The 16,644-nt window shown below is 38.4% G+C and overlaps 1 protein-coding gene across 6 annotated transcripts in view; it reads right to left on the minus strand.

Annotated features, from left to right (window-relative positions):
* The window catches only part of DENND1A (DENN domain containing 1A), a 189,070-nt gene that overhangs the window by 89,237 nt on the left and 83,189 nt on the right, over window positions 1–16,644 (minus strand). For all 6 annotated transcript variants that reach the window (XM_034067586.1, XM_034067583.1, XM_034067585.1 and 3 more), the window contains 3 exons: window positions 14,784–14,837; window positions 9,517–9,627; window positions 4,058–4,158 (listed from right to left, as the gene is read on the minus strand). In XM_034067586.1, the coding sequence (XP_033923477.1) occupies window positions 4,058–4,158; window positions 9,517–9,627; window positions 14,784–14,837 (266 nt within the window). The remainder of the gene's footprint in view (window positions 1–4,057; window positions 4,159–9,516; window positions 9,628–14,783; window positions 14,838–16,644) is intronic.

Genomic DNA, 16,644 nt, shown 5'->3' on the forward strand with positions numbered 1-16,644 from the left:
TGGATATTGTGGACTTAATGGCTATATATTGCCCATTTATTACAGCTGCATTTTTACAATTTCTTTAATTCCTTTCCTTAGGCTAACTAGAGACCTCTTAATTATGCTCCCAAGAGGTGGGCAACTACTAATTGGAAGAGAAGCAGGTGAAATAGAGGGACATTTCCTCTTAAGTGAAAAAACCCACCCTTAAAAAATACTGCAATTCACCCGAACAAGTAATGTAAAACCCAAGGATCTCAAAAAGGTTCATAGTTCACAGCTACACAGGGATTTGCAGCATTTTGCTTCACTATTCCTGGAAAATTGATTTGATCACATTTACTAAGTTCATGTCTTGATATACAAATATTGACTTAATCCATCCCTCTCTCACACTGGTAGTACTTTACTCTCTAAGGTAGTCTCCTGATTTCTCTTCAAGATTACTCTCTGAAACGCAACAGAATTCAATCCAAAACGTATTGGGTAATTGATGCAAATTAGGAACTTGACTGCATAAATTGGAATGATGTAGAAAACATACAGCTAAGAAACCAGAAGAGCAACTACAAGAGCTTTTAGTGAGTACACAGATGTACCAGGCTAAATAGAAATGCCGACCGAGAGGCTCCTGAGGAAGGAATCATTGTTTCCTGAGCAGCAGGAGTACTCGCCCTCCAGTTACCCCCTCCACCTACTGACAGCAGCATATTGAACTATATGCAGATTTAGAAAATGGGAGAAAGGGAGTTAAAAAAACTCCTGGAGAAAGGGAAACCCGCACCAATAGAAGCATTTGTTCAGCAGCTGTGCCAGGGTGCTTTAAGAAGGTGGCTCTCAGAATATATTAATGCTGGCTGCTAAGCAGTCCATCTAATTTAAAAGCCTGGTTTAATCACCCTAGAAAATATACTGTTGCTTCTGGTAAAAGCTCACAGAATAACCTGTGTGACAATGCTCTGGGACTTAAGAGAACACATTAAGCTGTGCTACCAATCAGCAAAGACAGCCTTTTCTTACAGGTTGATTTTAAACACAGACACCAAGAGCAAAAAGGAAGAAAACAGACACAGTGGGAGTGTTTTTATGCCACATGAAAAACAAACTGGAAGGAAAAGTGAGGAAAATTAATAGGCTGTTTCTTTCACATCAAGAAATGTTTAAATTTCCAACAACAAAATAGATGGACAAGATCTGGCCAAATTTAACTAGTTATATGTGCTTGGCTGGTGGTGCTTGGTGCAGTATCTCATTAACCAGTACTTTGGGCACCAGCTGGCATTTACTTTTACAAAACAACCAACAAACCCCCCAGAAAACCCAACTAAACAGAAACCCAACCCAACCAGCAGTGCTTCATGTTTCCTCTGTTGTTCTGCATCCAAAGGAACAAGCAATTGTGCCTTAAGGTGTGAAATCTAATGATCTAATGGTAGAATCTTCTCCAACAAAATTCTTTCCCTGGGCTGAAAATACACCAAAGAAGGATACCTAATTAAAAAATAACAGTAAAGGATAGCCCTCTTCCCCTTGCTTCCCATCCACTCCTGCCCTCAGTGAATGTCAATGACAGGGATCAGATGACTGAAGTCATTCTTGTCCATGGTACTCCACCACTAGTACTACCTCAGCCTCCTCAGTGCAAAGAGAAAGCATATTGAGAACAAACATTTTGAAGATACAGGCTTTTGGCACACCCCTCTTGACAGCTAAAGGGAACTCTCCTCACCTAGCCTGATGTCTCCCTTACATGATGTTGGCCAAATGGCAGGAGGAGAGTTAGTTACTGTACCTGTTCACTCTCTGCAAAGGGAGCTATTCTACCTTTTTGTATCTCTGGAAAGATCCAGTGGTGGTTGCATCCCCTCTTCCTCCCCATGATTTACATTAAATTTCAAGCTTCACAACCGTGAAGCTGTCAGTGGATCAGTTGGGACCTTAGAAGTTTCCCTTGTATTCAAAGTTTCCAGTGCAACTCAAACAATTAAAAGCAAATACTCACAAGTGGAATAAACCTGTTTCAAAACTTTCAAAGATGACAAGCAATGCAGTCTGTGCACCCTTCTGTGATTGTCAAAAGGGCAGGAGAAGATTCAGAAGCATCACACAGCACAGTAAATAAACGGACACAGTCAACTGAATGAACGTGCTATTTTGTATTGATAAGAACTGAACTTCTCCCTTTAAGTTTTGTTTCCATTTCAGCTCTTTAAAAACCTTATGTCACATGTGCAAGAGAAATAACCAGGCGATAACTAAAATTAAACTAAACTCTTCTATTTTAAATAATCTCAGGTCATTTCCCTTAAGAGGCAGACACTGCAATAATCCTGCCATAAAGAGGAAAGCTCGGAGCTGATTGCTCAGTGCTCCCTGGCAAAAATGACGTCTCCAAGTTCACATGGTTACAAAATAGATGGACTCTATTTTGAGAAATATATTTATGGCACATAAATTGTTGCTAAATTAACTTATTCAAACAATTATAGTGTGTGTAGCTACCTCTCCAATTAAAGTTCATAGCTGGCTAAGGCAATCAGTTGTGCTTGTGAGCATGCAATTACAATCTGGCTAATAATTCTGCATTTTTAAATCATACTTTTCACACACTAGCTGGCTCATTCGTTATATGGACAGGGTGTTATGCCATGAAAGAATTCATTCAGTAGAGCTCAATGACATGTGTCTTTATTTCCTTGGGTACACTACCCAAGTGTTTGCTTTTTGCACACTTCTGCTCCCAACTGTGGGATCTGGACTTAGTCCCTTTTAACGTGTCTTTGTCAGAAAGTCGATGAATACCTAATCTTCAAACCCAGCGTAAAGGCCTCTTGTGGTCCACATCGTTGTCCTGAAAACTCCTAGCAGCATGTACCTGAAGAAAAAGCTGGCAGCAGCAGCCTTCATGTGTTAATTACACATGCGAAGCCCATTATGCAGAGAAAGGGCACCTGCTGGCAGTGCAAATGACTAGAGCCTGCCCTTCCTGCTCACCCAGTAAATTGAAGGTTCATTTCTACAGGAGATAACAGTTTTTAGATTCCGTTCCCTGTATCCTCGACATAGGCACATACTTAACATTTAAATCATCTGCAGAAGAGCAAGCCTCCTTTAAATCTACATGTTTCCGTTCCTAGCACTTGACTTAAAAATGCTGCTCATCCCGGCTGCTGCCTTAATCCTGCTTAAATGCAGAGAAAACGTCACATAGAACACCATCACTATTAAAAAACCAGCCAACCTCCACACTGGTTGGAGGTTGTTATTAAAAACCAGCCAACCAAGCCACACTTAAAACAACACAGTTTAAGTTTGTTTTTATTTCTGAGGACTGTTTAAGATGCCAGGGGGCAGAGGGAGGCTGTTTCTCTGTTTCCAAATCCTTCCCAAAAGGAGCAAAACACTCACATCAATGTTCCTGCTGTGGGGAGACCTAGTGGGGAAGCAGCAGACTTGCCAATGGAGACAAAGGAACCAAGTCCCTCAGCCTTCTCACTTCCTTCCCTCCTTCATCACTTGCCTACGTGACCATGCAGCAGCAGGTCTGTGTTTGACTGGTGCTTCCCTTTCACTTCCACACTTGTTACCCTTTACATCCTTCAGTTTAAATCCAGTCAAGCTCTGGCCTTACCAATTCCATCCCTGCATGCCCAGCCAACAACTCCATTATTTCCCTAACAGGGCTTGGAAGTGCAACTGCTCTAAGAAGCCTAAAGCAAGGCCACTTCTCCACTGTATCCTCTACTGTTAAGAGTCTTAATTCAAATTTCAACATTTAATACAGATATGCTGAAAGTAAGTTTTAATTACACAGTATCTGCGTTGCAGCATTCCATAGTAACCACATCTATTAGAGCATTTCAACATACTGATAGACAATTATATCTTGCCATAAAAATACATTTTGTTACTTACTAAGTTGGCTGCTTCCTTAATATGGCCATATATTTTTACAGTAACAGTTGCATCATAAGAGGACTTCAGACTTACTATACAGAAATGTGAAAACTGCTGTGAATTTAAGTGATATATATACATCTATATAATATATATATATACATATATATAGCCTTACCAACAGTAGTCCAATAGATGTGGGGGCAGAACAGGAATGTAAACATGCTGCCAGAACATCGGGTAGAGCATAGCTGCAGACCCATGAATGCAGGCAGTTAACTGAAAAACACATATGAAAACAGGATCATAAATAAGACAAAAAACAAGCTTAGAAAGGTACAGTTAGAAGAAAATCAGTAAAAAAAATCAATTCTGCTTTCATATCAACATGCTTTATTGAAAATATACAGTACTCTTAATAAAGAAAAAGGGGTATCAGTGGGTGAAGCATGACTGGTTTATGGTGGCTGTCATTGGATTGACTCTGTAAACAGCTGAGAACATGATTCATGCAATAACCAAGACCTGAAAAGAACACCCAGTGTTCTCTAAAGCAACAGAAACATGGAAATGAAAACACAAAGGGGACTAAAAATACTAAAGGCAAAACGCTCCCAATCCTGGTAGTGTCCATTTAATAACATAAAACTGCATTGAGATTATTACAAAACTGTAAAAATGTGGCATATTTCTTAAGAACATATTATACCAAACCAGAGATTAATGTTTTATTGTTTAAAAGGGATTTTTATCTAATTGCCCTTCAACAAATCAGTTGATTCACTGAATTTCTCAGTTACATTGTTAAAAACTCTTTCAGAACTGTTCTGATGCTGGCAGGTACTGAATGAAAAAGATCACAAATAGCAATCACAAGTCTGCCAGTTAAGCCATGGGGAGAATCCTCACAGAGCACTGGAGGAAATTACATCTCTCAATCCTATTTCAAGCTGTAATTAATAATTTGGAAAAGAAGCTAAGCAGGATATTTGTTACACTCACTAAGGATATTACAATGGAGAAGGTGGTAATCCTCAATAAGGATCTCTCAGCAAAAGCTATAGTCAAAATACTAAGCAAAAAGGGTATTGAACATACACACACTTGGGAAAAGAGAAAATAAATAAATAAATAAGAACACTCATACAAATAGACACATACAAGGAAAAGACTAAGAGGTGACAGGCAATCACATCCACCCTGACAGTGTGTTGCAGTTTAGAGTGTCTTTTAATCTCAAATGATACCCAGCCCAAGCAGTGCGATGTGTTTCACTTGTGAGACACATTTCGAAAACAATATTCAGCAAAAGGCTACCAGTTATTTGAAGGTAGGATGAAATCAAGCATGTAATGCTTGTCTGGACTGTAGAAAGGAAGGAGAACACTGCTTATAAATACCAAAAAGACAAATTCTAAAGGACTGAGGTCCTGTGGTGGCCTGAAGTTGTGTGAGATGAAAAACAACAGAAAGACAAATTGTGACATTAATCCTAATTCAGTTAGATGTGGTGTAAGCTTAAAACAACAGAAGATCCTCGTTATTACTGATTTCCATTAAGACAGACCAGTGAGTTATACACCCCATCACAGGACCCCAAAACTGGTAAAAAAGTGGTCTAGATGAGCTAACACAGTCTCTTCAGGGAAAATCAGCTACAACCCTGGACGCAGTTTGGCTTACGTTCAATGCCAAAGCCTTTATGTAATTCCAGTGCAGTTTCTGTAAGTAACAGAACCTGGTTTTCAGATTAAAATGCAGGTCATTAGGCAAGAAGAGGGAAGACAGGCACATATTATATGTATTATTTTTAAGCCTCTGAACAATACAGATCTGGATAAGCAATGAGAATGCACCAAGGAATCGGGGTTTTTGGGGGGAGGATTACTGAGCTCTTTTGCAGTGTGATGAGAACCATGGTGAGATACAGCAAGTATCTGAACAAGTACCTGTTCAGTCTTTCTTAATAAGAAAGGTCTTTATTAGCAGGTGAACATTATTTCATGGTCGATAGGGGATGGAAATTTTAATGTGTTGGGAAACTAATTAAAACAAAAGTTAGAAGCTAAGAAATCCTGAATTTATTCTGTATTTTTGACTTATGAAAGACTAAAGATTTATCCCTATCCCATTATATTTCAAGTTAGCATTATATTATTCCTACTGGAGCAGATGTTCCCCTCTCACAGATTAGATGAAAGCCAGAGCCTAGCTCCAAAATATGCAGCAGAAAAAAGGGCTTGCTTTCCCACTGTAGTTTTTCCTCTATATTCCTAAATCATTTATGTTTGCTGTTTCTGTTCTCCAAATCAAAAAAAGATGGAAAAAAAATACCATTTGTAAATTTAATTCTTACTTTAAACTTGCTCTGTCGGGATCAAATGGATTATTTCCTAGCATTATTATCTAACATGGTTGCTGCTGTAGAGGACTGAACTCGCTAATCCAAGGAGGCCCCTTCCAAGCCCCCCTCCCATTGGTTTTAAAACTCAGCAAGAAAAGATTAAACAGACATAATGCTCAACACTGCAGACATCTGAGCAGAACCTGTCACTTATTTTTGAGATGTACTCCCACCTTGCTATCTGGCATGAATTCAAATAACATACTACCATGGGTAAGCACCAGCACTGTCCTTCAACTCTGCCAAGATAAGGGCTCATAAAAAAGAAATAGCGTATTTGCTGGAGACCTCACCTGATTAGTGATCGCCATACAGAAACCAGGCACTTAATAATAAGGCAGCCTGAGAAATGCCCAACTGTCAAAACTATAGGAATCCAGCATTTGGAAATAAGATTAGTTCCACTGCCTCAGCTTCCTGCAGCTGTTGCTAGAGAATGTAAAAAGATAGCTAAGCAAGAAAGACACTGATTCACTAATGCACGTTTTGTAGTTCTATATTTAATACTCTAAAAGCCTTGTTTGACCAAATTAAATCAATGGGATTTTGGCACACATATAAAACTTATAAAATGATGTTGAACTACAACAGGCCTCTTTCCAGTGCACGTTTCTCTTTCCTGATGCACAGGTGCAGCACACGGTTACAGATGTACAACATATACTAGTAAACATATACCACCTCTGGTGTGCTTGTAAGATAATATCTCTGCATTACTTAGAACTAGAAACAAAATAGAAAGCTAAAGACTGAGCTGTACAACAATTAAGCCATGAAAGCAGGGCTGTTGTAAAGGCTGTGTATGAAGGTCCAGACTTAAGTGGCAAGTTTTAATGACAAAGACAGAGCTCTTGGGAAGGAAAACCTTGTACATTTACAACAGTAGTTGTAAGGCTTTTGTAGAACAAGAACTGTGCAATCTTGTTGCAGCAAGGCAGCAGGAGCAGATTCACATGGAAGAGGGAATACTGGACACAAGGAAAGCTCGTTTCATTTTTGCAACAGCATGCTTCCACCAGCAGGTGCTCTTTTGCAAAGCACAAGGGTTTTAGGCATTTTGGTTTGTATCTGGCTTCTCTTGAGTGGATCACAGGAAACACAAAGAAATTTAACATGAATAATTACTTTAATATCGTGAGAAATTATCTGAGATTCCCTTTGTAGGAAAAACATTAAAAAATGCAAGAAAAGAGCAATAATTCTTCCACAGGTTCAGTACATGTGGTTTATAAAACAGCTGACAAACACAACCTCATTCAGTTACCACTACATCTCATTCAATTTAACTACATTAAGGAGATTCCAAATTAAAATTTGATATGATGTATTATAGCACAGAATTTATTCTATTCTGAAAGACTTTCTTATCCAGGACTATTTCATTTTCTTTCTTACCTGATACTAAATTCAAGCCTTAAGTATGAAGTGTGCCGCTTATCTCCAAGTTAACTGGAATTAACCACAAATAGTTCCCTTCCACTTTTTAGTTAAAAACCAATAAACAAAGAAACCAATCCCCCTCAGCACCACCCCACCCTCACTTTACTTTGAGAATTCTCAGCTTGGTACGTTTCCAGTTACAAGGTCTTGGCTTCCGCTGAGCACAGTTTGAAATAAAATAATGCAGCTTGTTCCTACTGCTGGAACATGCAGAGCGGAGCGCGCAGGGAAGGAATCGCTGGCTCCGGCCCAACACTTCAAACCTGTCTTACACTGTCACTCCAATCTTGGAGCAGTTTATATATAAAGTTGTAAGATAAGAACACACAGTATGAATACCCCTCCCTACCGAAGAACCCGACATGCTTTTATCTTGGACAGAGGCAAAAGGAAGAGAAATAGCACAAAGATAGGGAAGAAAACACAACCCTACTTGTGAAATGGCTCATTAAGGAAGGCAAAGTGACAGGTAAGTAATTCTTCTTCCCAGGCTCTGTCACAAAGAGAGAGATTAAACCAACCAACCACACCAATTCTGAAATGCTTTGGATGGCCGTTGTCTTCTTTCCCCCTCTCTGATAATTTACTCTTCTTTTCATTCTTTAGGTTTCTGAAATAAACACTTCCCTTTTATTCCATTACCAGGAGCAGATGTATTTTCCCTTATTTTAGTAGGGAGGACACAGAACACCTGGTAGATAGAAAATTTAAGATTTTACAAGTTTTCTGTGCTATTAAACTTTATAATACTTACATTATTTCAGTTAAATGTGGGATTGATTGTAAACTGCTAGCAATTATTAACAGCTCCCTTAGATTATTCTAACTCTCCTGGCTTCACTTACCTTTCAAAGCAACATTGTAATAGTTACTCTGAGATTAAGTAGAAGTCCTACTCTTTCATTTCTCTGCCCCGTATCAACAGACCATCCATACATGATTTTATGTACATGATTTCAGACTTCCATAGCAGTTAGAATTCCATGAAGCAGTTTTAGTCTCAAAATAAAGTGGCTTATGGTCATGCAGTAAGAGACTAGTTAAATCCATACAAAATGGAAATGGAACCTTGTACTTTAGAAAGGACCACTCAAGTACTTAGTCAGTAGCACTAGAAAGCAAAATTAGTTAAACCATCTTATGCTCTTTATTCATAAAGGAAAGCAATCAATAGCCATTTACAGAGCAAACAGAATGAAAACCGAACATTTTCTTTTATAAAGTAAATCACAATCTTATTGACGGATAAACCTTGAAATGCATAACACAAAACTTTGAACTGAATCAAGCTGCGTGCTTGTTTTGATGTCCAGCCATTTTCAGAGGAGAGGACTCTAGAGTATTCAGCAGCTTTCATCTCTCAGACACTTGATGGAGCCTAAGTAGCATTAAGGCTATGCCTTATCAGACAAAACTGCAAAAATGTGAATTGTCAATGTATTTTAGTCCATCCAGAGAAGGTCACTGGAACATCCAGTTGACAGTATCATGATTTATCCATTTTTTTCCTGACAAGTGAATTATGACAAAGGGACTTCACTTCAGCATAAATGTTTGTATATTTATGTACTAAACACCCAAAGAATTCCTGCATTCAAAAAACCATTTTTCATTTGGTCACTAGATGATATCAGAGGTTACATAAAATCATCACACAGAACCACAGAATTGAGTTGAGGTTGCATAGCTGAGGCTGAAAGGGAAACCTGGAGATCATCAGATCATGTCTTGTATATGACTGTCATTATACATAAACACTGTGAATAGAAGAAATTATTCTGCATTTTACTTACAGTGCTCAGCTTACTACAACAAATGAGGATGCGGCGTTCATACAGCATACTGGCATAAAGGTGCAGCATGTTGTTGACATCAACTGCTACAAAATACTCTGTCAGATTTCTCTGGGAAGAAAAAGAATAATTTTTGATTCATTTTACAAAGTGAGTTTTTTTACAAAAATTAAAAAAACAAGAGTCCTTCACAAAAAAAAAACCCCACCAGATTTCATCCTCCTATTATGTTACATCCACTCTGTGGCTTAACAAAAGCAAGCAGTATGTCACCTTACGTCAGAGAACTTTTTAACTGCAGTATCTTTCCCCTAACTTTTTGGGGAGCTAGGTCCTGGCATAATAAAACTGATGATTCACATACAGCTTCTTAATATATAAGACAATTCTCTGAGAAAAACACATTCTGTCACTTCTATGGTAACTTTAAAGTTGACTGATTAAGTACCAAAAAAACCCCATTCCACATTGCAACAATAAACCCGGCTCTCTTAAGAGGATAATTCTAATATGACAAATTCAAATGTAAGCTCAGTCTATGTTAGAGCAATGCTGATAACTGGAAATACATAAAGGTATTTAGAAGGCAATTTACAAACAGTTACAGAGGTTGTCTGAGCTCCTGACCTCATGCATCCAGGCACAGGTTTCCCTTTGGAAGACAGGAAAGCACTTCCTTGGGGTTGGGGAAATGAGGAAGAAGACAAAATTCCTGGATGGCCACCTCTGGTGAAGAGGCAGGACTCAAACACCCAATTTTACATTGGTTTATATAGAATAAAGAAAATTAACAGCAGTAGAATATTGTAAGCAAAGAACATTCGCCATCTGCCATTAAAGTACAGAAAGATCAAGACACAAACAGGTAACAGTGCTGAAATGTCACATATACACTGCCTAGAGACAACACAGGTTCCTTCCATGGTTTTGCTGCTCCGAATATTAAAAAGCACCAATGTAAAAAATACTGTAAATAACTGAAATTCAGGAAATAAAACTAAGCAAACTGCACAAGAGCCAGTTCATTCCCCACATCATCCCATCAGCCAACACCATCATCCATTCCTCACTACCAATGTAACTGCCCTGTGCACATGCTGCAGTGTTATGAATAATCTATCATTTACTAAATATTTAAGCTGTTTTCTAATAAACAGCAGAATGTGCTCCTAAGATCTTCATTAACAAAACTGCTTATGCCACAATGCAGGTAACTTGATCGGGATGTACTACAAAAAAGGAGGTTTGTGTGTAGAGGATATTTTCATTTCTTAAAACAGAGAATTAGAGAAACAAATGGGGGGAGGAGGGGGGAGGGGGGAAGAAAAGGTGAATGTCCAAAATGCTGGAATAGGTAATTCATTAATTCATTTCCAAATAGCTTCTTACAGATCTGGAAGGGCTGCTGTATGCTAAAGCTGGTCTTATACAAAAAGCACATGGGAGAGCAAAATTAGATTAGTCATGAATTCAAGTGCAATCTTAATCATCGTTAAATAAAAAAGTGCAGAAAAGCAAAAAGCAAATATGATTTAGAAACTTAAAGAAGCTCAACAAAGCCTATTAGCACTTTTGACAGATCCAAAGATAACTCTAAAACCACCAATACTTGGCCTGAGAAGTCTGCCAAGATGCTTCATACTGTGCAAAAATATGTTCCACAGCTTGCCATCCAAACACAAAGAACTAAAGAAAAATTAAGCATTGTATTTGGAAGACTTTTGTACCGCTGTGTAGATAGAGAAAAACTAAGCTCATTGTGGTTAGCTTCAAACATGTTAATATAAACCAGTCAGTCAAGGCTTTGTTACTGGAAAGCTAGAGCCACAGACAGGTATACTCAAAGAAAGGAAGGGGGGGGGATTAGAAGCCAACATATTTTGCCAAAAACCTATTAAACTATCATGTACTTTTTCTGTATTTCTCATCCCATCTGTGCTGATTAGCATGATATTTTTGTCTAAACATAAGCTGTCTTCTCTATGGCTCTTCTTCCCCCTCTCACCCATCTTTCCACGACGCCAAAACACTGGTGCATGACGACACAATCACTGCAAATAGTGTGAATTAAAAGAATCTGTATAGCACAAGCAACCTTTGGTGCCGCTCAGATCAGGGGCATGGCAAAGGAGACATAATCCCCATGTTCTGCCTGGAGATGTAGATGTGTTTGTGCATGGACCTGGTTGTAAGGCAACAGTATCCACTAATGAGAGGAAAATAGACCCAGGGACGTCGTTTGCAATTAATTCTTTCATCAAGTTTAGTCTGGTGAAATACTGGCTTTGACACAGAGATGTACCTTCAGATGGGAAGACTTGTAAGGATTCAGTCTTCTCTGCTCTCAGAAATTTGCCAGTGACACCTGTGAAGCATGTGGGCTGTATGGTAATGTATTGATACTGAGGAAATTCACGTGTTAGCTCGAAGTTTTATTTATAAGAAAGCTGTCATCTTTGAAGATGGAATTGGGACTTACACATGTATTTTGAAAGATACGTCTCGTAAGTGACAAAACCATGAATGAGTTAAATAAATACAAATGAAAGCGTTCCAATTTGCAGTATAATTGTTGTGTATTTTCTTTCCCAGGATTTACACTGTTCCTGGGGGAGTAAAAGTGGGATTTTCAAAATAAAATTGGGAACAGGTATCCCCACTCCTCCCAAAACTCACTGAGAGGGCTACAAAATTCCCTTATGCTCCTTTAAAAGTTCATTCCTAGATCAATCATCTATTTGATCATCTGCTATCTAATACCAGTAAATGCACATGCACACTGACTTGAGATAGGGAAAATTATCATGTACTTTTCTTCTTCCATCATCTAATGAAGAATTTCTCACTGAAAGAACAAGCCAATGAGCCCTCTCTGCAAAGAGTAAAGCCCAGACATGGATTATAGTTCACTTGTTTTAGTCTGCTCTCAAACAGCTTCATGTAGAAGACCAGCAAATTCCCTCTTAGAACAAGTCAACAGAACTGAGTCAGGTTTCCTTCTCCATTCTCCTCTGGAAATCTCTCATCTTATTTAGAAGCTTGTGTTATTTCAAACAACACATAAGCAAAATCTAGCACAGGGTCGGTGGTCTGGTGTGCAGCTAACACTTCTATAATGCTATAATGCCATGATGTTGTTTCGGAGAACAAAATAATGACAATACACTTTATCAAATGGTGTAAATATAGAAATAAAAGGGAAAGGGCTTCAGAAAGAGGTAGCAAAAGACATGTGTTATAATAGATGAGCATTTTGTAATATAGGACTCGGTGATACAAAAATACACCAGAACATCACACCAAGAACATGTCATCATTCCAGACTGGTAACTTCCCTGATATCTGAAACACAACAGATACTACCAGGGAAGTTACAGTCTTGCACTGTATTTCCTGCAATGCACCCACATTTATTTCTGAAGTCACAAAACATTTACAAATCTTTCATGTAACTTAAATCTTTAGGGAAAGTCAATGCTTAGCTGCTACATGAAAGTGTCCACGCTAAATGCTTTTGTGACTCATTAAACATATTGATCTGACACAAAGTCAGATACTAAAGTTTGTTAACATTCCAAATAGACTTCTGTGCAGCTCTCCATTAATCATCACATACAACTTCAAAGTTTGGCACTACTAAAAGTTTTGCTAACATGGGTTTTAAATGTTATTACTGATAAGATATGTAGAATTCTGAATAAATGAGGCCAACTGATTAAAATCCATGAAGATTTATGCTCATTTAATGTCCTTGTATTATTCCCTAATATGCTCCAATTCGACATGAAAGTTGCATTAACAGGCAGATAAAATACACATAAGAAATTACACATAACTCATCAGGAAAAACATAAGCACGCAAAACGCCTGAGACACAGAAGTCAACTGCAACAGTTAGATCAATGGATCTGATTTTTAATACTTTTCTTTCTTACAATGAGCCCTAGCTTTTTAACTTTAGGTATATGTGTGTGTACATGTATACAAGTACACAGGCACATATATTTGTTAACTGAAATGTTTTCCCCCTTCTGTTACCGGATGTGTCCAGGTTCCCCCCAGACACTGCTGAGTGCACCTTTGGCAGGGACACAGCTGCACAGGATACCCAGGAAACAGTCACAGCCCTCTGAGGCACATCAGCACCACTCAATGATTCAAAGAGGATGCTTTTTAGCGTCACATGGCACTCCCTCCCACCCGTGAAGGCTGAGCGTTCAGCTTTCAAAGGGTTTCCAACTCCTTCTGGCCCAAGGCCTCTGCTTTTATAACAGTCTTTGATTCATGAACATTCATCATGTCTCCTGCTCAAATGTTTTGGGAAGCTGACTCATACCTTCGAATATAAAGCGAACATCACCAGCAGACATAACCAACAGAGCATAAATACAGCTATACGTCCTGAAGCCTTTACTACGTACTGTGTTATTAAGCCGTTCCATATCAGTTAAAGCAGGACCAAGGCAGACAACCTACTTTTAATCCTTGCCACTGTTTTTTTACCGTTACTAGCTCATTATTCTCTGCCTTCCAATTCACCAGCCCATAAAATGGAAATAAGCTTCCTTCCTTGCTCTCCAGGTGATTTGAGGCTTATCAAATAAAAATTGCTAAAGTTTGAGCAGATTAGCATAAAAGAGATGAGCATAAAATGTAAACCCTATAAACAAGTAACTTCATGTGTGGTTTAGGACAGGATTTGAGTCTTGAATTACTCCTAATGTATCATATTTCTACAAAATGAAGTACCTGAGAAGAAAGAGCACATCTATTAAATTTACTGACAGGATACATGTCAGTATGAAAGTCTACAACACAAAAAAAAGCTAGCAACAATGTTATAACACAGAAACAAAAAGCCCCAAATGTAATCTGCTATACAAATCATCCACAAATGAGAAGAAATCTCTTGATCATTCCCTTTTCTTCCTTTCTTTCATGCCATGAACTGAGGTATACGGTGGTAAGACAGACAGCAAAATATTTGAGAAAGGAAAGAGAGATGAGAGGCATAAAAATCTAGCTAAGAGACAGAGGAGCACAGTAAAGAGTATTTAAGAGAAGAAAATGCCACATTGTCTTCCCGCAGCCCTATCATCCAGCTAGAAATCTGAGGCATGCTGAAACATGCGAGCTCACTTCAACATCTAGCTGTATTTTACAGAATATAATCTATTACTAAGCCAAAGAGAGGTAACAAATGTTATCTCTTTTGCTGCTGACATTAAACAGAAAAGGCAAAGCGCATGGTCCTCTGGAGTACTCACATTTTCAGGTATACTCGGAAGCTCTCTGGTGTCAGGCACAGTAAAGTAAGAGTGCTAAAAAGAAGAGTAAGTATTTATTATTGCAATATTGTCAAAAGCAATCTAAATGTATTCCTTGGTATTAGTAACAGCAGTAATAGCAGTTGCTCAGCTAAGTAAAAATGACAGAACATTTGTTACCAACTACCAGTATGACTTCTTTGTCATGGGTTTCAAAGCTGGATTCTCAGATCACACATGCAATATGAAACACAGAAAGTATCAAATGCTCCTGAAAAGTTGTAGTACATTTTTTTGTTCTTCAGAGACACCAGTACAGACCCACACAATGTATGACGTATGCCAAGGAAACTCCAAGGCAGTCTATAATTCAAGACATCTTTTCCACATCTTGCATGATGGACTACAGGAAATGTCAGCACACAGGTCCCTTTCTGACTTACAGCATCCCTAAATTTCATTCAAGAAAATGGTGAAGTTATGGAAATTTGCTGAAAAATTCTTCCTAATTTTTATGCCTTACCTGAAAAATATCATTAAAGTTCCAGGTCACTTTTATACATCTTAAAAAACACATTTTGAAAGACCACATCTCATAATCCATGATACTGCTACATTTTTAAACTGTCTGCATTCCAAAAGACCAGGTTCACTCTAGTTCCCAATCTGACCATGCATGACCTGCACAATCCTTGGTTATGTCTTTGGGAAAGGAAGAGAGAAAATACAACTCAATTGCTTTTGTAAACCAGCGTTGGATACAATTTAGATTATTTTTAAGGTTTTCATAATTTGTCTTAGGGCTACTGATTAATTCCTTGCTGAAGCTTTGAAGGTGGTTTATTCCTGGCATAGCTCCACAACTGGCACAATTTTCTTGTGGAGACATATATATGTGTGTGTATATATATCTCAGACATTTCAGTGCTTCATGAACAGTCTATAACCCGAAATAGCAAGCGGCTATAACAGCCACACTCAATATAGACACTAAATGTATAAACACAATTTTTTGCTTTTTGATCTAGCACTGTTTCAGTTTAGTTCAAAAGATGCAATGCAAAGATACAGGAACAGTATCTACAAATATATCACATATAGGAACCTCACCCTGACCCCAAAGCAGGCTTGTAAACAGTCAAAAGAAAACGTGTAAAGACACCCCAGTGAACAGCCCCTTGGCTGCTTCTTTTATATCCTTTCTTGCTTCATCACCCATGAAATGTCTGAGACAAGGGGAGACCAGCAGCATTCCTTGAAACCACTGGTATGAAAAACCTGAAATATCCCAACTGATCATTGCCTTTTGAGACAGCTCGTCCCCTAAACAGAAATGCTGTTCAGAAAAGAGCTTGCCTCCGGAGGACTGGGACATTGCTGCTGCCAGCTGGTGACCTACCGAGGCCAAACAACTGTTACCTGTCGACTGACATTACAGGGTGAAGTGATGAGAGTAAGCTGCTTGTTGGCAAAAAGTACTTTAGAAGGAATAAAGGAAATGAGAGGGAGAACTGTGACTGCACACACCACTGGTTTCCATGTGAACTCTAAAGGACTAATTGGCAACTGCAGTAATGTGCATCTCAAGTAGTTTTTCACTACTGGCTGGAACATAAAGTTGTTCTGCAAAAATTAATATGAAGACAAAAAGCCCCAAACACTAAATTCCAAATAGTCACGTCAATAAAAGCCCACATTTCTATTCTTTCAGTCTTCTTTAATTTTCCTAGAAGTATTAAATAAGTACTTTTTCTGTGGGAGTTTTTTTCTTTGGGGGGAGGAAAAGGAACCAAAGATGTGATAAACAGCTAATACTCGAAATGCTGCTAGGACAGGTAGGTGACTGTTTGCTTTCCAGCTT

Source organism: Melopsittacus undulatus, chromosome 11 (genome assembly GCF_012275295.1).
Source record: "Melopsittacus undulatus isolate bMelUnd1 chromosome 11, bMelUnd1.mat.Z, whole genome shotgun sequence".
Taxonomy (NCBI): Eukaryota; Metazoa; Chordata; class Aves; order Psittaciformes; family Psittaculidae; genus Melopsittacus; species Melopsittacus undulatus.